This window comes from Alexandromys fortis, unplaced genomic scaffold, assembly GCF_014885135.2.
Source record: "Alexandromys fortis isolate MF-2015 unplaced genomic scaffold, M_Fortis_MF-2015_v1.1 scaffold_52, whole genome shotgun sequence".
NCBI classification, from domain to species: Eukaryota; Metazoa; Chordata; class Mammalia; order Rodentia; family Cricetidae; genus Alexandromys; species Alexandromys fortis.
Genome location: NW_026067929.1, coordinates 5,424,767 through 5,447,661, shown reverse-complemented (window position 1 = coordinate 5,447,661; position 22,895 = coordinate 5,424,767). Strand labels below are relative to the sequence as shown.

Sequence of the window (22,895 nt, the reverse complement as noted above, 5' to 3'; positions counted from 1 at the left end):
AATTCCTCCGAGAAAGGAAATTTATTAGACACAAATAACTCTGTCCTGGATAGTTCTTTTTAGGTTCGTCTCTGAGCTTCATTTTGCCTAAAACAACAAAAGTAGTAAACAACCATCTAAACCCTTATAGGCAAACTCACCAAGGGGCAGCTTTCCCATGTTGGCATCCCTCACCTTCTGCTAACATCAAGGTGATGTTGACCTTGAGTTCTGTGAGCAGAACTCTGTAGATGGGTAGGGGTTGGATACTGCATTGATTCTGTTTCTCTCCTGGAGTCAACCTTATCCTCCAGTGCCTCCTGACTGGGGCACATAATGGTGAGGGTCGGTGGCTGGACCACCTCTGCTTTGCTATACTCCCTCAGCCTTGTCTCACTGTTGAGCATGCTTGGGTGCAGCCATATCTCCTCCATGCTAACCGTTCTTATGTGTCACCTACTTCCCAGCCGAGGAACTCCTCTGTAGTTCTTATCTGTGACTCCTTTCTCCTTCACACTCAAGCCATAGAAGCCCTCAGGGCTACCCTGGTGACACTGGGGTCAAGAAGCCATTCGTTCTTCATGGATCCCTCCAGGATGGTCCTGAGAACTTCACTAGTTAGTTTTTGGCCTCTTCTGTAGTCCAGTAAGAAAAGTCATTCGTTGACTCCGCATTCCGCCATCTTGGTTGAGGAAGAGAGAGAAAGTAACAGCGCTCCCTCACCCATATCAGCGGTGTGCGCCTGGGCACTTCAGCATTGTGATGAGAGCTCACAAAGCACTGTTGCATCTCTGGTCTTCCCATGATGCGCCCCACACCACTGTGGAGACTCTGTGGGCTCTGAAAAGTGAACACGTTTTCTGCTCCTTCTGATCCCCTTTCGATCTATCCAAGCTTTTACCTGGTGTGCTGGCCTTAAAAACAACCATTTGCTTTTTCATCGCTGTCCCATTCTGACAACATCTTGTGGAGCCGAACAATGATCCAAATTCTGCTCAGGAGAAAAAAGAAGAACACAATGTTTATTCTCTGAAGTACTGTCTCATTCCATGTCCACAAAAGTGACTCTTTTCTGACACAAACCGCGCTTAAAGAGAAGCAGCTCCATTCTCTTCTGGAACGCTGTGTGAGCCTCCTGCTTCTATACAACTTGCACATGTGAAGCATTCCACAGTTCCCAGACATCAGTATCTCCATTGTGCCTTCTGTTCTTTTAACTCCTTCCTGGGTAACTCGTGGGTTTCCAGCACACTCCCTGGCTGATGGCCTAAAAACATTGTGACCTCCTCTCTTGGAAAACCTAGAAAAACTCATGCAAATTTGCATCACCCTTTAAATATGATGAATATGGCAGGCTTTAGACTGTGGTGATATGAGAAGACACCCCCCCAACACACATGCATGCACACACACATACACACACACACATATACCACAACACACACGCATGTACACACAAAAAAAAAGCCAAAAGTTCCAAAAACAAGAAAATTCTGCTCTTAGATCACTTGAGTGCCAAATCCATCGCCAGGCTCTCACTTTTCATATGGCAAGACGGGTGTGTGGAACTCATACACATTGGAAGTCTGCACGGTCACCTTTCGGTTGAGTTTTGCTTTGTTTCCTCTCGCGTTCCCATCAGAGTTAAAGGGACTCTCTCCATCCTCCACTTACCAGGCCATCTTTCCATCCATCGTGGGGAAGTGAGTGTAGTACTGGACCTTCCATGAATGTCACAGCTGTCACGTTTAGGGGCGTTACAGATGTGGCAGTGTGGAAGACAGAGGTCAAGGGTAAACTCGAGTTCGAAGGCTGATCGTAGATTACCTGGTCAGGAGGAGCAACAGCAGCAAAGAGGGAGAGCATGGTATCTTCAGCCAAAGGAGACACAGATTCAGGGCCAAGAGTATCTCTTATGATAAGGTTATTTAATATTTTATGTTTAAATATCCCTATTGATAAAGTGATGGTGCTGATATTCCTGTGTTTTCGGAAATTAGAAGAGCCCTCAACTGTATAAACGAAGAGCATAGGACCTGGAAATCTTGGTAGTGGAAAGGGAGCCATCTCTAAGGTCTGTGCTTAGGGTGCCAGGAACTGTTTGCAATGGTCTTTCAGGACAAAATTCTCCCAGTAGTATTTATTATTAATGTGTACTTCTTAATCCCCCCTTGTTGATGCAAACTCTGAATCCCATTGTCTTAACTCCAGGTTCTCTCCTAGTTTTATAGACGAGGCCAACCGTAAGCAGTTGCGTAAGCTTAGGTTTCAGTCCTTTCAGGGTTGGGTGCCAGACACTCAGATAGATAAAGCAGTGTGTCTAGAGGAGGCGCTATTTCTATGTGGGGAGCAAACACAAACGTGGAAGTAGGCACTTGATGCCAGGAGGAGCACTCCCCTCTGGGAACTAGTGTCAGAGCCACACTACGCGGTCTAGCTTAGTGGCTCCCAGACCTTGGTGTTTCTCCATTGTCGACTGGGCTCCTGAATGTTGGTCCCTTGGCTTCTGTCCATGGGGCCATTGGATAGGCTGAGAGGTGCCATGGTGAGTTTACTGCGTGCCTCCTCCGCAGGCACAGAGGGAAGAAGAGAAGCGTGCCTTCCTGGATGATGGTGTTGAAAAGAATGTGAATGTGATTTCTAACATAGGACGGGATGAAGTTGTTTGTTTTTTTTTTTTTTTAAATCTCATATTTCATGCAGGGCTGGGCTGAGGATGTGGCAGGCATGGCGTATGCCCTACGTTCACTGCCAGAGGGGGCTCCCTGCCTGCCACAGGTGAGAGCCAGCTCTGGGGTGCCTGTCCCTGTGGGGGATTGGGGGGCTGGAGTGGGCCTGGTGGGGGGAGGGGAGGGGAAGGACTGGTTCCCTCCAAATCCGAATCCTTTCTCCTGAATGTATTTTTTCCAGATCATAAATGGAATTGCCACCCATCAAACCCTGACAGTCAGTTTTTCCTCACAGCTGTCTCTGGAACTCTATGGAACAGTACAAAACATGTGTGCATGTCTACAAGGCTCAGGCTACCTGCATTTTGTTAAATGACTGAGGCCGGGGGCTTTATCTGCCCAACAAGGGCACCAGCCCCAAACCAAAACAAATCATGTCTTTAAAAAGATAGGCCATCGGATGATAGCCCTGGAAATAATACATTTTTATCTTAATGTTCTTATTTCAAAAAGTGTTATCATTCTCACTCTTGCTTCTCAAGGTCCTATTTTCCTCTCCCCAGTCCCATACTCTCTCTTCTCCTTATTTTTTCTCCATTGGTCCCCTCCCTTGCATGCATGGCGGTTGATCTCTATGGGCCACCTCTTTTCAAAGACCACCTGTATGCAGCCCACACCACTTCCTGTGTGTGGTGGTTCTTTCTTGATTTCTCTAATATCATTGGTCAGCTCTGCCCCACCCCAAACCTCCACATCTTACAGCATCACGTGCACATCCTGTTGGTGGCTTTCGCCCCCCCACCCCCCATGCTGAAAACACAGCCACCGTAGAAAGGAACTGTGGTCCATGGAGCGACCCTGGGACCTCCCAGTGCATGTCTAACCTACTCAGCCTGTTCTGCAGCTAGGTCATGGCAAGTCAACCTTTTTGGCTCCTGCGAACAGAACAGCCGCCTGGCGACCCTCAGAGCTGTCGGCTTTATAGGGCTTCTCACCTCTGTTTCTAATCTCCTTTGCCTTCCCTCTTTTGGCAGTGGTCTGTCTATATCCGAGCCGCTGTCCGGAAAGAGAAAGGCCTGCCCATCCTTGTGGAGCTCCTCCGAATAGACAATGACCGTGTAGTGTGTGCAGTGGCCACGGCGCTCCGGAACATGGCCTTGGATGTCAGAAACAAGGAGCTCATCGGTACGTTCTCTCACTCAGTGTCCCCGTTTTTCACACAGGCATGTGTGAGGCTGAACCCCTTGAGAGCGTATGCGTGTGTGGGAACTGTGTTCATTAGGAGCTTTGTGTGTTTCCCGCTCTCCTGTTTCCATCAGTGCACTGATTGATCCCTGAGAATTTAAAGGAAATGTGGTTTCTAGTCCTTGAAAATGGAGAGTGGACTCTGCGCTTCATGTTTGATCCTGTCCTCCCAATATTCTGAAGCTCTGCTGTGCTGTTTGTTTGCCTCCTGCTTGGTGAAATTAGGAAGCCTGATAGGGTGCCTGCTCCTTTTCTCCCTCTCTCTGTTCTCATTCATTTATATGTTTGGGTACCTATTCCTGTATTGCTTATCTATTTTTATCCTACTTAAAATGAAATAATCTCTCCTAAGAAATGTCAGAGATCTTTTATTAAGAGGGGCATTAAAGAGGTAATATTTTATGTGCCTCTTCTATTATTTTCAGGCCTGATCTAGGGCCAGAGGGCTATCCCAATGAGTGAAACAGACAGGAAGCCTTGGGATACTCTATACAAGAACCAAAACAAATAAATGAATCGCATGCCTAGAAGTGTTCTTTGGGGGAAATGATAAAGAAGGCTGTCCTTGGTGAGCTTGTGATTTTTTTTTCAGTTGTGTGTAAATTTACGTAACTACTTAGCCATTTTAAAATGTGCAAGTCCACGGCATTGGGTGTTTTTCCAGTGCCATATAATTGCTACCTCTTCATTTCAAAACATTGTCCTCATCCCAAAAGAAACCTGTACTCATGAAGCAGACTCTCTTGCTCCAAGTGTGGTGGCCACCAAGCCAGTGGACTCCCATGATCCAGACGTTTCTTATATGTAGATTCGGGGAATGTATGAGCTTATGTGTCTTGTGTATGATTCTTGGAATGGTTGCAGGTTATTTTATCATGCATTAATAAATTATACTTGTATAATTAGACCGCAAAGTGGCATTAGCACACACAGAATGTGGAATAGTCAAATCAAGTGACAGTTAACGTAGTACCTCACAAGCTTTGTCAAGGTCTCCACATACAGCACATGCTGCCTTTGGGTAGGTTGAATAGCCAAGGCTAGCCTCGAAGTTATAACCACTCTACCTTGGCCTCCCTAGTGCTAGGGTTATAGACCTGAACCATCATGCTAGAATCAATATTTATTTATAATAGAACATTTGAAATGTTACTCAGTAATTAAAAATAAAAATTCTTTTAAAATCTGGATTTTCTTTTAATTTTACCCTTTGACCAATATCAACCTACGTCTCCCAGCTTGCAGCCTCCTCCAGTAACCAGCATTCTGCTCTTGCTTCTAAGGGTTCGTTCATTATGTTCTACATTTATATTTCCCTTGCCATGGATGGCCCTTAGCTCCATCCATGTTGTCACGAATGTCATTGTTTCCTTTCGGTAAGTCTCGGGATCAATCTACTGGATTCTCCACTTTCTTTATGCACTCAGCCATTCATGAAAAGGTCGTGCCTATGTACCCAGAAATTGAATTGCTGGATTATATAGTAATTCTATTCTGTTTTTTAATGTAGTTCCCAGAACATTGTCCATAATGTCTGTACTAATTTACAACCCCACCATCAAGACATGAAGAAAAGTTCCCTCTTCTCACACTTATTTTCATTTATAGAAGCTATCTTGACAAGTGTGAGGTGATGTCTCACTGTAGTTTAATTTTCATCCCATAATGATCAGTCATACTGAGTATGTTCTCAACTATGCCTTGGTCATCTGTATGTCTCCTTTTGAGACATGTCTAGTCATAGCCTTTGCTCAGTTTTGAAATGAGCTGTTTTCTCGCCATTGGGGTTGATTTTGGGTGTGCTTCAGTATTAACCCCTTGTCAGGTGTGGGCTTTGAAACAGTTCCTCTCAACCCGCAGGTGGTGTCAATCATTCCCATTCTTAGCAGGGCTTTTGTAGCTCAGTGCAATCTGGCATGTGTGTTTTGAGTTTTCTTGCGGAGCTTTTGGAGTCAGATCTGGAAAAACCAATGCCCAGACCAGCTTTCCCCTATACGCTTTCTTTAAAACATCATGCAATTTCACATTTAACTATGTAATATATTTTGAGCTTAGTTTTATATATTGATGGAGATAGGGCTCATTTTCACGCCCCTGTATGCAACTTTTCCACTTTACGGCCATTGTTTTAAATGAGGTTAAGTTGGAAGTGGTTGATAAAGAAAGCTTTCAGACTTAAAAGCTTCTGTAAAGCAAAGGAGACGGTCAACAAGACAAAACAACAGCCAGCAGAATGGGAAAAGATCTTCACCAACCCCACATCAGACAGAAGTCTGATCTCCAAAATATGCAAAGAAATCAAGAAATTGGTTATCAAAAGAACAAATAATCCAATTTAAAAAAAATGGAGTACATACCTAAACAGAGAACTCTCAACAGAGGAATCTAAAATGGCTGAAAGACACTTAAGGAAATGCTCAACATCCTTAGTCATCAGAGAAATGCAAATCAAAACAACTCTGAGATTCCATCTTACACGTATAAGAATGTCCAAGATAAAAAACACTGATGACAACTTATGCTGGAGAGACTGTGGGGTAAAGGGAACACTTCTGCATTGCTGATGGGAATGCAAGCTGGTACAACCACTTTGGCTGTCAGTGTGGCTATTTCTCAGAAAATTAGGAAACAACCTTCCTCAAGACCCAGCAATACCACTTTTGGGTATATATCCAAAGGATGTTCAGTCATAGCACAAGGACATGTGTTCATAGCAGCATTGTTTGTTATAGCCAGAACCTGGAAACATCCTAAATGCCCCTCAACCAAACAATGGATAAGGAAAATGTGGTGCATTTACACAATGGAGTACTACACAGCAGAAAAAAATGATTCCATCTTGAAATTCGCAGGCAAATGGATGGAACTAGGAAACTTCATATTGAGTGAGGCAACCCAGACACAGAAAGACAATTATCATATGCACTCACTCATTAGACATAAAGCAAAGAAAATCAGCCTACAAATCACAATCCCAGAGAACCTAGCAACAATGAGGACCCTAAGAGAGACTTACATAGATCTAATCTTCATGGGTAGTAGAAAAAGACATGATCTCCTGAGCAAATTGGGAGCATGGGGACCATGGGAGAGGGTTGAAGGGGAGGGGAAGGCAAGGAGGGGAACAGAGAAAAATGTATAGCTCAATAAAATAAAATAAAAAACAAAAGCTTTCAGTGAAGGCAGAAAGGAAGGTGGTTCTGCAGACGTGTAGAGGGAAGAGAGAAAATGGGAAGGCGTAGGACAAAGGCTGCTTGATGTCTGGAAACTGAATCTGCAGAAACCTACAGAGAAGTGGCACCAGCTCCATAGATCACGGTTACAGGGTGGCACTGGAACTGAGGAGATGGCAGAGTTCCTCGTGGGCTTCCGGTATGGTATGGCATGGCAGCAGGTGACAGTTGTCAGTAGATGGGATCTGGAATCTGAGCAGCAGGAAACTGAACCAACCACAGCAGGCACAGTGCAGCCTACTGTACCGCTTGGCAGTTTGGAGATGTGAGATATGAGCAGTCAAAACTCTATCACTGGACAGTTGAAGAACCAGTTGAATAAATGCTCAGTGATCCAGGAACCTGACACCTTTCCCAAGCCATTTCCCAGTGCCCATCAGATCTTCCACTCTGAACTAAAGTATGTGTGGGTTTCCAGCCATTTGTTTACTCTGAAGAAAATCAGACTTCAGATCAGTGTCTCCTAAGTGCGCTCACTCATCATCCTAATAATATAGTGTAAAGAAGGATGTAAACTTACAAATTTGGTATTTGTACTTAGTTTGGGTTTAATTTTAGTATTCGCAGACTCAGTGTGCTTTGCATATTTAAACTAAGCTAGTAAATCTAAAGGTCAAAGAACCCTCTGCATATACATGTTTCCTTTCCTTAAATAGCAATGCAGACAGGACCAGCACCAGGCCTTCCAATAAAAGCCTCATAGCTTCTCTATAACAGAGAGGGAAAAATCAATAGCTAATCAGTCTACTGCCTGGATGCTAAACACTAGGTATTGTGCGCTTGCGTGTTTTATGTCTTTTGGTGGATTAATATATAACAAAATACTGAAGTATTGATTGGCTTTCTAGCTCCCAGACATCTTTTTATTCTGTAAAGCCAGTTATCCAGTGGTCCATCTGAGCTCGGAGCACTTGAAGCTCCAAATTGTCTATGAAGCCATTACTATCAGATGTCACCAAGGAGGAAATGGAGGCGGCCATTCAGAAACAGCGCTGAAAGCACAGAAGCCCGGGCTTCATGAGAGCAGTAGCTTTTTTGTGAATGAGAAGAATAGAATTTACCAAATTGTTAAGATTCTGTTTAGGAGAAAGCACACATGACTCTTGTCAACTGGCTGGCTCTAAATATTGTATCAAAGTGACTGTTTGTACCGAGAAATGCTACATAGCACTTTGTACATTGAAAACAATGACTTTGAACTAAGCACAATGGCAACCTCACAAAGAAAGACAAGTGTGGCCATTTTGTCCTTTCTGTCAACTGTCTCTGAAAGTTTTGGTAACCTCATCTGGGTTCATGACCTAAAAAGATCCTGTTCCTGCAGGTGTCACACTCAGCCCTCACCCCAGCAAATGCCACTTTCCCAAGAGAAGCTGTGCTGCACAGCACCCATCAGCCCACCCCACCTCCTTCCCCGATTGATTTTTAATAGAAGAAGTGATCCCTATTTAAGATGGCTCCACTTAGAGCCTTTCGACTTTATGATCATAGGCACCCAGAAGAAACTGCTTTGAATTTTTGAATTTTCATTTTATCTCATGCTGACAGTTCATCATGCAATTTTTTTTCAACGCTGGGCCGTGGCATTAAGTGACAGCTCCCAATCTGCCTCGGATCAGTGGGGGAAAGAATTCATGTCCTGCCATACACTGCATTGCACTGTGATGTTCAGTAAGTTAGGTGTGTTACGTGCATATGCTTACAATGTTCTCAGCTTATCATGCCATCTTGTGACATGAACCCAATGATGAGGATCCCATGACGAGGATCTCCTTATGTAATGATAGGACCTCCCCATCTTCCCCCTCCACTCGGACATACGCTAATAAAGAGCGGATGTCTTGTTTTATATTCTGATGCGGTCCTCGTGCCTGGAACTGTATGTGACCCCCGGCAGGGACTGGATATGCTGGATGCATAGCTGAGATAGAGTTTTCCTGTCCAACCATCATCTTATTCTCCATTTCAGAAAAAAAAATAAGTAAAAAGAAAACATTAACCAAAGAAAAGGATTTTGTGTCGATAAATGACAAAAAAGTTAGGTCATTTTCTCCTTAAGCTGTTCTAGATGCATGCAGGCTCTCAGAATTTCAGAAGGAATCCAGATTTTCCCATCCCTGGCTCTGAGGTTTCAGTTTAAATCACAGCTGTCTTGGACTGGTCTCTTAATTGGCAAGAGAGCGGGCAGACAGACACATTTGCACTCGGGGGATAGATCATCGTCAGACGGCCCCCTTACAGGAAGCTGCTGAGTGAGCGGTACTCACACTCCCCGTTAGATCTACTGAGAAGCAAATGGCATCACACTTGGGAGCAGAGCCGCCTCCGCTCATTTTCTCACTGGCCTGCTCCCATGGTCATGTGTCCCTCTCTGCAAACTGATGACGAGTGTGCTAGAGATAGATCCTGAATCCTTCTTAACGGCATGGCTCAGTAGCCGAGGTACATACATACTTGGCAACTTTCAGAAGTGTTAATTATTCTCCGATGTAATGAAAGTTGTTCAAAAGAATGCTGTAATTAGCTTCCATGGAAAGGGCGGACCGTACCGCGTACTGCCTCGTTTCATTTCCAGTTTGCCTCCCGTGTCAGCATTTGGACAGTTCCCAATGGGGGCCCAATCCCCACCCATCACGGACAAACCCAGCAGAACAGAAGCCCAAGGCATGTGTGACCTTGTCTCTCCTGACCTCCCACATCATTAGAAGCCCAGCTCAGGTATTCCTCCCTGATGGAAACTCTTTCGTTAACTCAAGTGACCCTTTGTGTGATCTTCACATTTTCACACTGCGCTCTGCCCTGAAGCAGGGAGGGATCCCGTTAGGGATAGAGTTTATTTAATTATTTATTATTTTGAAATTTAAATTTTGTTTCAAGAATTTTATACACAAGCATTGTCTTTATTTATATTTTCCTCTCCCCCTCCAATTCCTCCCATGTCTCTCACTTACTCCCTCTCAAATTATTGACATCTTATTTAATTAATCAATGTTATTATTATTGCTACATGTGTATACACATACCTGCTGAATTCAGATAATGTTGCTAATGCATATATGTGCTTAAAGCTGACTACTTGGGATTGGATAATCTATCAGGGTCCATTACTGAGTTGTATTTATTTTTATTTTGATGTTCCACAATGCCTGGAGCTTTTCTAATGCCCATAAGAGTCACTCAACATGTATATGCTGAATGAGTTCATGAAGGAATGAACAGCACATGTAAGTTATTCTGAAGAGTGGATCTGGCGGATGGGGGTTGAGGATCAGAAGTGAGAAGAGAATGACTGGGGGGAATTGCCTGGTTCAGCATTTTTCCAGAGCCCAGGAACATAGGAGAACAGTGCAAACACTCTGCCAAATCCAGGATTCTAAGCAGACTTGGTCTCCTGCTGATTTAGATGAGATTGGGTGGGAAATAACACTTCCCATGTGTGACTCAGTCACTGCCAAAACGTCTGCATTGGCAAGGCCCCTTGCATCCCCAGAGTGTGTCGACAGAGCCCATGGAGTGCCTCCCTTGGCTCCCCTGGGTGCTGGTTCCTGGCCACATCTCTGGCAGGCAGGCCAGGACTGGGATGCTATCAGCATCCTTCTATTGTGCATCTCCCTGAGCTGAAGAGGAGAGCCTCTCCATCACTTCATGGGCCAGAGCCCATTCGCCTCTGCCTTCTGACTTGTAAGACTACACACACACACACACACACACACACACACACACACACACCCTGGAGTGTTGCCACAGGGTTACTTGGTCCACCCCACTGTGGTAAGCCACAAGAACACAGCTATTCCTAGGCTGGTCCAAATGTACAGTCATGTTATATGAGCCATTCTTCCTTTGGCTGAACTTTTGGCTCTGTCAGCTAGTCGGGCTTCTCTTTGGTCATTGCCCTCACCACCAAGGGAAGTGCAAGGCAGACCAGGCTTTTTCTGAAGCCATCAAGGAGCTGTTTTCTACATTGTGTCCCTAAAAGATGGGCACAAGTAGAATACAGTCTCTCCATGTGTACCAGGCCATATACAGCTCATACTTCCATAGGGGGATGAGATCTGGAATGAAACAGGGGCCGCTTCTTACCTGTGAGTCCCTTTCTCTCTCAACAGCAAACCCACTACAGTTCTTTCACCTGTGGAGGTTTGGAATCACACCATTCTGTCATTACTGGAAGTTCAGTGGGAAGGTCTAGAATACTCTTTTCTAACTTTCTTTTCTTGCCCCAATTTATCTTAAATACATAGATTACACTTATCAAAACCATGATAAGCATTGTGCGTTCACAATTGCAATATGGGGTTAAACAAGGAAGAATATCTAGATAATGTCCTAATGCCACAGATCAGAAACCTGGATTATTAAGGTGCACGTNTATATATATAGTTTTTGGTCACTCTAAAGACTGCATAGAGCTTGCTAGAAATATTTGAAGAATGACAGAAAATGTTCCATGTTTAACCAAACGTTCCGTGTTTAACCAAAATCAATGCGTGGGTGATGGATGGAGGAAGTAGGAATGTCCACAGGATCGCAAGTCCCTCTTCTCCACACCAGATCTTAGTTAGTGAGACACTGTACTTTCTCTTGGAGACCTGCAGAGTTGAGAGGAGGGTCAAGGACAGGGAGTCTTCACTGTGTAAGATAGATTACAATCTTGAGTGATGCATGGCTTGGTAAACTTCCTTTTCCATTTACTCAACCTGTGGCTGAATCCTTGATGAATGACTGCACCCGTAGATTTCCAGACCTGTACATACTTACTGTCATTGACACTCTGACACACATTCTTACCCACCTCAGAAATCACAACTATGTGTTCTTGAAGGACTGAACAGATAGTCGCACCTTTGACCCTGCCTCCATAACAATGACTTCACCTGAAATCATTCTCAAAACCCTGCGTAAATTTGGCAGCTTAGGATCGGGGAAACATCTTAGTCACCACACATTTGTGTTTGGTGTTGTGCTGTGTCTCCTGGCGGAACTTAATGGCAGAGGGAGGGCTCATTAAGACTTTCTCAGTGTAATGTTACCTACTTGCTTGTGGGCCTGCATGTGTGATTTTCCCATCTCAAGCCAATAGATCAGGGGGAGCAAAGGCTCCTGGGCAACATCACCTCTGCTCCAGGAAGCGGACCTCCCAGCCAGTGTCCATCATATGACTCCATAAGCACTGTCTTCATCTGTGCCTGACCCTGACGGATTCCATCTGTGTCCAGGGACAGTCTTGAGACTCTAGAAACCTCAGAACACTCCAGGAGGCAATGTGCCGTTTCTAATCCCCGGATGGATAAACATCACTTTATTAAGTAGATCTGAGGAAATTTTAGAAACCTACCTTCTCTGCATCTCAAAACATGCTCTTCAGCCCAGGGCAGGTGCTGTTTTAATTAAAACACACGTAATTTCCATTAGTATTTTAAGACAGGGTGATTTATGAGAGCACTCTGCTGTCTCACTTTAGTGATTTGGTCTCACAAGCCAGACCAGCAGAAGGAAAGCTCAGCTTCAGCCAAAACTTCACATCTTCGCATCGCTTGTTTGTGTCCTGATCCCCAGAACTCAGTCTCACAAAAGCCTCTTCTCTTTTCTGTAAAGCCATACAAGTTCCTTGTTAATTAAGTTTGAACACCTGCCTATTGGGGAAATGCTGGTGTCTGGGTCTGTAAGTTAAGACTTCTTTGGAAGGGCACTTATAGATAAATCAAAGAGTCAAAAATTATTTTATTAGACAGGAGTTTAAGGGTTTATTCTTGGAAATGTTTCACATAGGTAAAATGCAAAAATGAGAAATTTCCAGTTGATTCCAATTCAGGTCCAAGACCTCAGAGAAGAGGGGGTGGGGCTTCATGTTGACTGGGCGTTCCTGTAATGCCTGGCCAAACAGCCTGAAGAAAATGCTTGGGGAGGAGGATATGTGAGAAATGAGGTGGCTCTCTGCAAACATCCCGTCAAATCTCAAGAACTTAAAAGTAGAGAGGACGACTTTAGGAGGATAAGTTGTTTAAATTGCTTTCCTGTTGAAGCATGAACTGTCTGCCACCCTTTCCCTTTGTCCCCCGCCCCACTCCCAGGTGCCACACACACACACACACACACACACACACACAATTCTTGATCATATGGAGAGAAAGTTTATGCTCTAATACTAAAAATAATGTTGTACAGAGACCTTAAGATTTTTAAGATGAGTATTCTTTTAGCCACCCTAGTTCGTTTGTTATTTGTCCTCTGGATCTAGAGGAAAGACTAGGCAAGTGAATCCATTTGTCATTAAGCAATCAGATTTCAGAGTGAAATGGCGTCAGATGGGCCAGAGGTTCTACCCTGATTGTGCACAAGAAGCAATAGGGGGAGGCAGATGTTGCTTGCAGAGGTGAGCAATCATAAAGGAGAGAGGACACAGTGTCTTCCCAGGTACAGGCCAGGGAAGGAATGAGCGAGAAGCTGAGAGATACAGGCTGTGAGCCTCCAGGAAGCCTGAGGCCAAGGCAAGGGTGTTGGTCTATTGGCAGAGGATAATAAGGGTTCTCTCCTTGGAGTTCTTAGGCATGATAATACCAAATTTTAAGAACAAACTCAAAGTGAAGCTTGAGAGCAGTTTTCTTAGACTTTCAAAGAAGAACCCCAAGGTGACAAGCTGTAAACCCGAGCAACTATTGGGAAAGGGAAGGCAGAGAAGAAAGGGGAGAGGCCATGCTGTTTGAGTTCATCCACCACAGATGTTGGCCACATGGTACACAAACAGCCAAGTGGTGGGGAGAAGGGATCATTAGAAAAAGAATAAGGAAGTCCAAGTACCAAGAAAAACACACTTAGGCACTGACCAGTGCTGAAAAGGAAGAAACAAAAGAAAAGAAAAAGGTTAAACGGGCCCAGCAGAACCTCAGAGCCGGAGCTGTGTAGGCAACTCCACTTCTGATGGGAATTCTGGGAAGGAAAGGATATTAGATGGGTAACTATTCCTCCTATGCCTTTAACATTGCCTATGGAGGAGTTGCCTTCCAGAGGAATGGTCCTGACCTGACCTGCTGCTGAGCACACTATTGTCTCTTGGAGGAGGAGACTACATTGTGTAGAGTCCATTCTTTACGATAACGCTATGAAATGGTTTCCACAAGGACAGATTTTGATCCAAAGTCCAATGAGTCAAGAAGAAACATTTCATTATGTCATGCTGCCATTGGAACAACGAGTAAGGATCGGGGCTGGGGCAGCATCCCGGAGCCCATCCTAGACTCTCCTGAACACCCTTCACAGACCTTCGATGTACAGAAGGGTTTTTGTCCCTCACACCCTAGGAAGTTCATGATCCATTACTGTGTGATAGAAATGCCTGTCTTTTATTTGTAATAAATTACTCATTTATTTTTGCATATTATACCTTTAATCAGCATCAGGTAGAATGAATAACTTTAATTGTTGGAAAGTACAACAATTAAAAAGACAAAAGAAATCTGTCTCCTAATGGACACGTATCCTCTGAACCACTGGCAATATCCTTGTCGTCATTTGGTAAACACTGGGACAGGTGGCCCGGGATGAAGAGGATAACCGCCACTGTGTGCTGTGCTGACTTTAAGTAGCAACGAGTGATATTGCAGCTCCAGCGTTAGAGGGTATCCTGTGCTCAAGACAGACCGAAAGATAAAAACCCAAGTGGTCCTCATCTTGAGATTGGAAAGACTTTAATTTGCTTGTCAGAAAGACAAGGTATAGTCATGGACTGAAAAGGAATGCTACTAAATCTTTAATTAAGGTCACAGACAAATGGACCTGGTGCCCATGTGAGTCAGGCCATTTTAAAAGTGACCTTATTACTTTTAAATGTTAGAAAACCTCATGATTTTAACTTCCAGTCACCATCAAGTTCACTGCTCTAATTTGAGCCCTGACTCAGCTTGCTGCCTTTTTCCCAGTGAGGAATGCATTGAAATGCAGACTTCCTCCCTCCCTTTTCTTCTGTAAATCCTTTTCTCCAATTTTCCTCCCTCCCTTGCATCTCTTTTTCAGCTCCAGCCAGTGACCAACCAAGTAGCCAGAGTCCTTTCCCTGTCCCTTCCTGCACACAGACCTCCCCCATCATGGTTGCCACCCTGACAACTGTAAATGGCTTCAGCTGCAAAGGATTCAGAGTTCTCTAGTGTAAATGATGCAAAATAAACCAATTGCCTGAATTTCTCAGGCAAATCAGTTTCTGCCTCAAGAATATCTATGCTGATTCTTAGTACAATAGGCACTTTAAAAAATTTTCTTTAATTTTGTGAAATCAGACCTGCTCCCATAAAGTCTCAGCAATGTGGTCATAAACATGAGCTGAACAAGAACCCCAGTAGACATGCAAATGGGGGGCGGGGCTTAGGAGGCCACAACCCAAAAGAACTACAGGCAACTAAGAAATACTGAGAGCAGAAGAAATGGTCTTATTTAGAGCACAGTTTTTTTAAAAAAAAATAAATACAGCTCTAACTGTCCAGTAGCATCTGATAGACTGATAGTCTTCATTTCTCAGACACACATTGCCTAGCCCCTCACCTCCTCTCTCTTTCGTCCCTTCCCTGCTTTCTCTCCACCTTGTCTCAGGGCTCTAAATCTGCCCCTTCCCCTCCCCTCTTCTTTTTGTTTATAGAGTACCTCTAAGACCTCACTTCTATTTTGTATCTGGTCTCTTCATTTCGTCAACCCACCCGTTGTAATTCAGCCACATCTGGAGTAAGTCTCCTTTGCCTGAATGAAGTCCTTCAGTACTTCCTGTACTGAGGGTCTCTGAGGGTTAATTCCCTTGGACATTTTCCCCTCTGAAACTATTTATTTATTTATTTATTTATTTATTTATTTATTTGCCATTCAAAATCCCTCAGCTTGTGGATTCTGCCTCCAGCCTTGAGTACTTTAAAGATACCATGGTGCTGACTTTTCCTCTCCACCCCTTTTTTATATTTTATTCTTTGGCAAGTTCATACTTTCAATGATAAGTCATTCATTCTTAATGCTGTTACCTTGAGTGTGTGTGCGCGCGCGTGCGTGCGTGCGTGCGGGTGTGCATGTGTGCGTGTGTGTGTGTGTGTGTGTGTGTGTGTGTGTGTTTTATGCTCCCTGGCTTAAGTTAACTGGTGATATTTGTACTAATATTTTGTCCATGTCTAACTTTCTTTCTGGGATTCTAGCTACGTATATGTCACATAAGTCTCACTGTTTCAGATATTCCAGTCCTCTCTCACATCGCGTTTGGTTTGGATAAATCCCAAGTCTGTGCCTTCCTGTTTGTGGTCCTTTAAGGACTGCTGTCAATCTTCTGTAAAGTATCCTATGACTCCCTCGTTCTGAAGTGTTTTCTGATTCCTTGATTTCTGCTTCAGGCTTAGACGTTTTCTCAGTTCCCTGCTGATCCTGTCCATTTTTCTCACACTCTCCTTCTTCCCTCAGTAGAAGTTTCACACTTGTCCCACATAAAGTCCTTTTCCATCATCCAGCACCTGGATTACCACAGACTTGTCCGTGATTCTTCTTCTTACGCTGTGGTTTCATCTTTATGTTCCACGTCTTGTTATGCTATGCCAGGAATTTTGTGTTAAAAGAATACGGTAGACTGAATTAAATAACTCCGTCAGTGAATAACACCCCATTCTTTTCCTGGGTTGCTAAGTAAGGGGTAGGTTAGCTTAATGCACAGTTAGGCCATACTCCACTCTACTTCAAGTCTGTCAGGCCACACTTTTCGTTAGATTGACTTGTCACAGAAGTCAAACGTTTCAAGAAGATGATCAGTGTTTAACTTGCAGTTGGGCTGAAAGGTTCCAGAGATTTCTACACACTCCATGGCCCTGCCCAGGCACCAACTTTCTGGACCTTTCTCTTCCTCATAATTTTCTTTCCATGGGGCTCTTCCCACCTCAGTAGTGAAATTCAGCTTTAGCCTTATGGACTGATGTATCACCAGCGTTTCCGGCCATAACATTGTTTCTACTGTGTGGAGCTTAATCACCCACATTTCCGGCCTTAAGTAACATTGTTTCTGCTGTATGGCTCTTTATTGCTACATTTTGGGTCTTAGGTAACATTGTGTCTACTGTGTGGCTCTTCAGCTCACAGCCTTCCTTCCTACTGCACATTCCCTTCTGTTTCCACTCACTCAGTTCCCATTCAGCTCCTATACTTCAGGTATTTCTCTAATCGCTCCTTCACCTCTTCTCTATCCCTCTCTGCCCATCTTCAAAAATATTCCAGTACCACTCTTTCACAAACCACCTAGGAGAATGCTAACTTTCCTGTTTATGTATATGGACTAGAACTTTGGGGATCTAGAACTTTGGGGATGCTGAGCACAACAGTCGGTTATCTCCATGCAAATCAAGAGTCCCGGGGTCATCCCCTCATCTAAGTGACTTTTTAAGATGAGAAAAATAACATTCTTTGTTTTTACTTTCTGCGCTTCTTTTGAAAGCCCTGACTAAACCTAGTGTTGTGTAAGACAGCGGTAGCGGCACACGTTTGGATCATTTCATCCTAGAGATATGAGCTCTGCTAGAACATACACAGTGTCTTCCTCATTTACTGCTACATCCTCAGAACAGAGCCTTTCTGGTACCTGGTCTATCATTAGGATCTGTTTTCAATTGCCTTTTAATGGACACCTTGATTTGATCTCCCTTGGATGTGGTTGAAGCTAAAGAACTGAAATGTTCAATCTTAGAAAGAATTTGGTGACCCATCCTGAGATGTGTTTCCTTTGCAGGCCAGATTTGGCCACACTGGTGTAAATGGGGGCTTTTCTCAGCTGGCCCCACTGGGCCGTTTCCTCCCACCGGTCCCCGTAGTCCCTTATAAGATAACCACTCAAAGGCTTAATATTAATTGTAATCGTTTGGCCACTGGCTTAGATATATTACTAGCTCTCAAAATTAAATTAACCCATTTTACTAATCTGTGCATCGCCACCTGGCCATGGCTTACCAGTGATGCCCTGGCATGGTACTCCTTCGGCATCTACATGGCATCTCCCCAGCTCTGCCTTGCTTTTCTCTGTATCTTTGTTTGGATTTCCTGCCTGGCCCTCTTCTGCCTGGCCATTGGCTGAAACAGCTTTGTTCATCAACCAGTGAAAGAGACACATATTCACAGCATACAGAAGGACATATTACGTCACATTGTGGTACCTTAGCTTCATTCCACAGGCTGTGAACCATCCCAGAGCACAGAGCAGTTTGGGCCACGTAAAGAAAGAAAGGAAACATCATGAAGAACATACCTGCGTGTTTTCTAGCCAGTAGTCTTTCTGGCAACAGTAAATAGGGAAACTGAGAGTCTGGCATGGCTTCTCAAGACCCCCACATACCCTCCGGACAAACTGCATGGGATCTCAGAACCCATGGACTACATTTACAAAGCACTATCCTACAACAACTGGGTCTGATAGACTGTGTCTGTGGCTCTGAGGCTGTTCCCACAGCCCAAGGTTGACTTTGGGAACACGTGCCTCTCGGGCATGCACCCCGATTTTCCCAAGCCATTTCCCCGAGTGCCCTTTTCGTACCTCGGATCCCCAGAGGGAACATACTGTGAGAAAAACAGCCACGGAGTGGAGTGTGGACACCGGCTGAGATTTACATGTTACATTTTAAGTTAATAAGTCTGCAGGATGGGTTTTATGCTAGATCATCATTTCTTATCCACACATAGAGAGTCATTATTGGGGAAATGAGTGTATTATTTAAAACTTTCTGGAGACCAATTAGATATCAAGAGAAGTCTGGCTTTCCGACTGCTGGTGTCACAGTCCAGCTCTTATGCCATAAAAGTCTAATAGACTGTTTAACGTAATTGTCATGGCCCTGTATTAAAAGTAGTTAACTATCGGGAGCTTAATGTCATGTTATTTTCTCCTTGCCTATTGATTTCCAAGAAATGGAATTCATTTATTTATTCATTTGAGCAATAATTGTTGATGCCTGCCGTGAGTCAGTCACAGTTTGGCACCGAGTATTCTGCTTCATGGAGCCATGGTCTGCTGTTTCAGACAGTCTCCCGAGCAAGCAAACAGAGATGATAAAATAGGATAAGGGGTCACAGAGTATCAAGGAGAAAGGGTATTCAGTGCAGTGTTCAGGAAACGACTCTTGGAGAGGAGCTAATCATGGAAATATCTTCAAGGTCTGTGGAAATAAGAGAGCATTGAGTGCAAAGCCCATAATGTGGGGGGCAACTGGCATGCAGCAAAATGGGGCATGCATTCTGACTGGCATCTGAGCAAGGAACAGTTGGATGCTGATGCTGTGTGTCTTGCACGGGCAAGGAACTCGATTTTGCTAGTGAAGTTTTCATCTGCCCTATGGTGCAAGCAGTTACCCTTCATCTTATCACTTTTGGGGACTTGATGGGTACATCTAGAGGGGACAGGTAGCCTAGTCACTCTGTCTTTTCAGTTTTGCACGGGACATTACTTTTGAAGGCTGTATATGAAATGTCACACTATTTGTTCATGGGATATATTATAATGACTATAACTGGGTGTGCATCCTTGCTGGCATCTCTATAGTACAGAGAGGGAGCCTCTCTCCTCCATGGTCTCCACCAAGTTCTCTGGCTGTGAATAAGCTCCTGTTTTTCAGCTGAATGCGAGACTTGGTGGGAGACATTTAGAAGTGAGAATAACCTGTAGAGAGGCAGGTGCTTCTGGGATGGATGAATTTAATTGACGGAGGGTCATGGGAGGCACTTGGTAGTCAAAATCCCTTTATTTTCCAGGAAGAGGAAACATTGCAATTCCTTTTCTGATTTTAGGTAAGGTTTAACACTCTACGTAGTATATTTATCTATGCATGCTATATTTATGTGTGTATATGAAATAGAGTTTCTGTGGAACTTTTTCTCATACATTTAGTGCTCCTTCACTTCATTTGAATTTTAGTTGGCTATGAGTGAATGATTTTCTTAATTGCATGTGTGTGTGTGTGTATCTTGCTATGCCTCCAGACTTTTTATATGATTTTTTTCCAAAGATATTTTCAGAGTCGTATGTGAATAGAAATAAAAACACATAAGAAATCATGTTGGTTCTGTCTTTAAATTCCCAAGAGATCCTTTCCATGTTGTTTTATGACTGAGACTCAACTCTACAGTATTAATGATCTACACAAGAAACTCCAATATTCACCTTCAAGGTGTTCCCATTCACTTCATTACTACTGTTCTACTGAGACTCAGTCCTGGGTAGGACAGCTTAGGATGCCATTAGTGGGCGAAGGAAGGCTGTTGACAAAGATATGTGATTTCTATTATTTGAATCATGGGGCATCCAAAGTTATGGCTCACAGATAGACAAAAATCAATCACTGCGCTATAGCACAAGGCAGGATTCCACGTGCTGTATTTGGTATAAATAAATAATAAATAAATAAATAAATAAATAAATAAATAAATAAATAAATAAGTAAATCGTTCTGCATGCAGCCCGTCACCTTCAGAAGCATCTAGGATGGTATGTGCCCTGGACTGACCCCAGCACTCACGAGTCCCCCTATCATCCAATGGCCCTGGACATCTGTCAGTCTGAGAGCCTCACAGGCACCGTTGATGCGCAGTCCAGGCTGAGCTTGTGTGTGATTCTCACCAGATCAGCCTCCCTCCTCTGAGGGATGCTGCTCTTTTCTCTCTTGTGGGAATGCTATGTTTTGAGCCCTAACTTATTGCTCACAAAGGCTTTTAAAACCTTAGAGGGAATCTAAGCGACGTGCCATTAAGATGATGTAACATGACCATGTGTTTAAAACACTTAGCCAATTGAGTGACAACTGGGTCATTGTTACACACAAGGATAAAAATCTACCCTAGTTCTCATTCTAGTATTTCCTTATTAGTAATTATATTCCGTCAATGAACATTAACTGAGGGGTTGCCATATTTAAGACATCAGGCTGGGTTTTTTGATTCCATGCCCATTATCTATTTCAATTCTCAATTCGCAAGGATTGCAAAGTAATATAGAAATGTCAAGTGCTTATTATTCCCAGTAATAAAAACTGTTGCTCAAACATCTTGTTTAATTCAAGCAAATACTTAGCAATGTACCAGCGGTAGGCAACATCTCTACAGCGCACTCCGTGGTCCAGAGTCCTAGCGTTGTAGTTACACACGAGGATCAATTAGAACTCTGTATTCATAAGTGAGTGTTTGTGAGAACTCTCCCCACCATATCTGCTTGGACCATGAAGCAGACCCCTTTCTGTAGGCTGGTGGCCAAAGAAGCCACGCTTGGTGTTACAGGTTGATTTTTTGTCTTCTCAACACACAGGTGTCCAACCTGGTATGATCATGTAGCCTGGGCTGTCTGCTGGGGCTCCATCCTTGCCCAGAGCAATCTCAGATATGCTGATAAGTGTCTGTCCCTTGCTTAACCCCACCTACATTTTCTTTGTTTAAAATCACTCAGCACAGTCCAGCCAAGCACAGCTGCTCAGGGTGCTTCAGCAGTTGTGACCAGGGACACCAAGCTCAGTTCCTGATGGTTGTACACAGTATTCTGTATTAAATACTCAAGCTACCTGCCTGGTGGAGGAAGGAGTGGTGGACTGATGATATCAGGTTGTTGAGAAGAGACAAGTGTTTTTCACAGGCCTATAAGGAAGTCATTGAACAATTGGGGGCATTAACAGGGAAAGGGGGAGGTGGGGCTGGCCCCATCTGGTAAAAAGCAGACTTGGAAGAACTCAATGGTAGTATAGGTGCAGTTTCTCACCCCAGTGCTCAGCATCACTCTCCCTGCCTGGAGACTCCCTAGAGGGGATATAGATTAGTTTAATTTTTAGAAAGTGCTGCCTCGGAAGAAGAGGCTGCTTCTCAGCTTTACCTTTAACCATTCCAAGGTTCATCCAGGGTCTTGGCAGCCTTCCCTTCAGCCTCTATGTTCTTAACCACATTGGTCCCATTGCTTTCTTTTCCCTCACTCTTTTATCAGTCTTAGAGGGCACAAAAAGGAAGCAGATCTTGGCGGACTTCGGGCAAAGCCCTGTGAGACAGAGAGGAAACAGGACCCTTAGTGTTGCCGGGCTCTTGGCTAATACAAAGCTGAGTTTGTTATGCACAATTCTGTGGTGCAGGAGGACTGTACCCAAGGACCTCAGGGGAGGATAGTACCCAAGGGCCAGGGGCGGGGCTTGGAAGGGCAGAGGAGATTTTAGACTCTGAAGCATGGTGTACAAAGCAGACCTTTCAACGCTGGAACTGGCCAGAATTCAGGGTTGGTAAAAGCAGGAATTCAGAGTCTAGGGTACAAGCTTCTCCTTTGATACGTGCAGTTAAAGCATTGATAGGTCTTTCCACAACTTTCTGTATTGAACAATCAAGCCATTTGCCTGGGTCAGAATAGCAAGTGATGCTAATGAGGATAATTAAGTAATGTTAATGAGGAGAGCCAGACTTTCATGCCAGTTCATTGTGAAGCGGTGTGTGTGTAAGAGCCAAGCTGGTGATACAGGGGGATGGGGCTCCTCTGCGGGGCTCGGGCTCTTAGTATCATTAATAGAAGAATTTAGGAATGGACTCAGAAGCACAAGGACAGTCTTAGGATTTAAAAGAAAAGCCCAAGTATGGGCAAGGCGTAAAACCTCAGCAGCTGTCTGGAGGAGAGGGGAGGGGAGAAGAAAAGGGCCATGCCATTTCAGCTGGCATAGACCTGCTGCCGCACTGCAGGGAGGGGGGCTTTTTCCAAATGTTGAGAGGAATTCCCAAGGTGTTAAGGAAAGCACTCTTTATAGCACGAGAGAAACAAGGA

The 22,895-nt window shown here is 44.1% G+C and overlaps 1 protein-coding gene across 1 annotated transcript in view; it reads left to right on the top strand.

The window, feature by feature from the left end:
• The window catches only part of Ctnnd2 (catenin delta 2), a 709,004-nt gene that overhangs the window by 627,485 nt on the left and 58,624 nt on the right, over window positions 1-22,895 (top strand). The window contains exons 16-17 of the mRNA XM_050144862.1: window positions 2,683-2,757; window positions 3,683-3,833. Of these exons, the coding sequence (XP_050000819.1) occupies window positions 2,683-2,757; window positions 3,683-3,833 (226 nt within the window). The remainder of the gene's footprint in view (window positions 1-2,682; window positions 2,758-3,682; window positions 3,834-22,895) is intronic.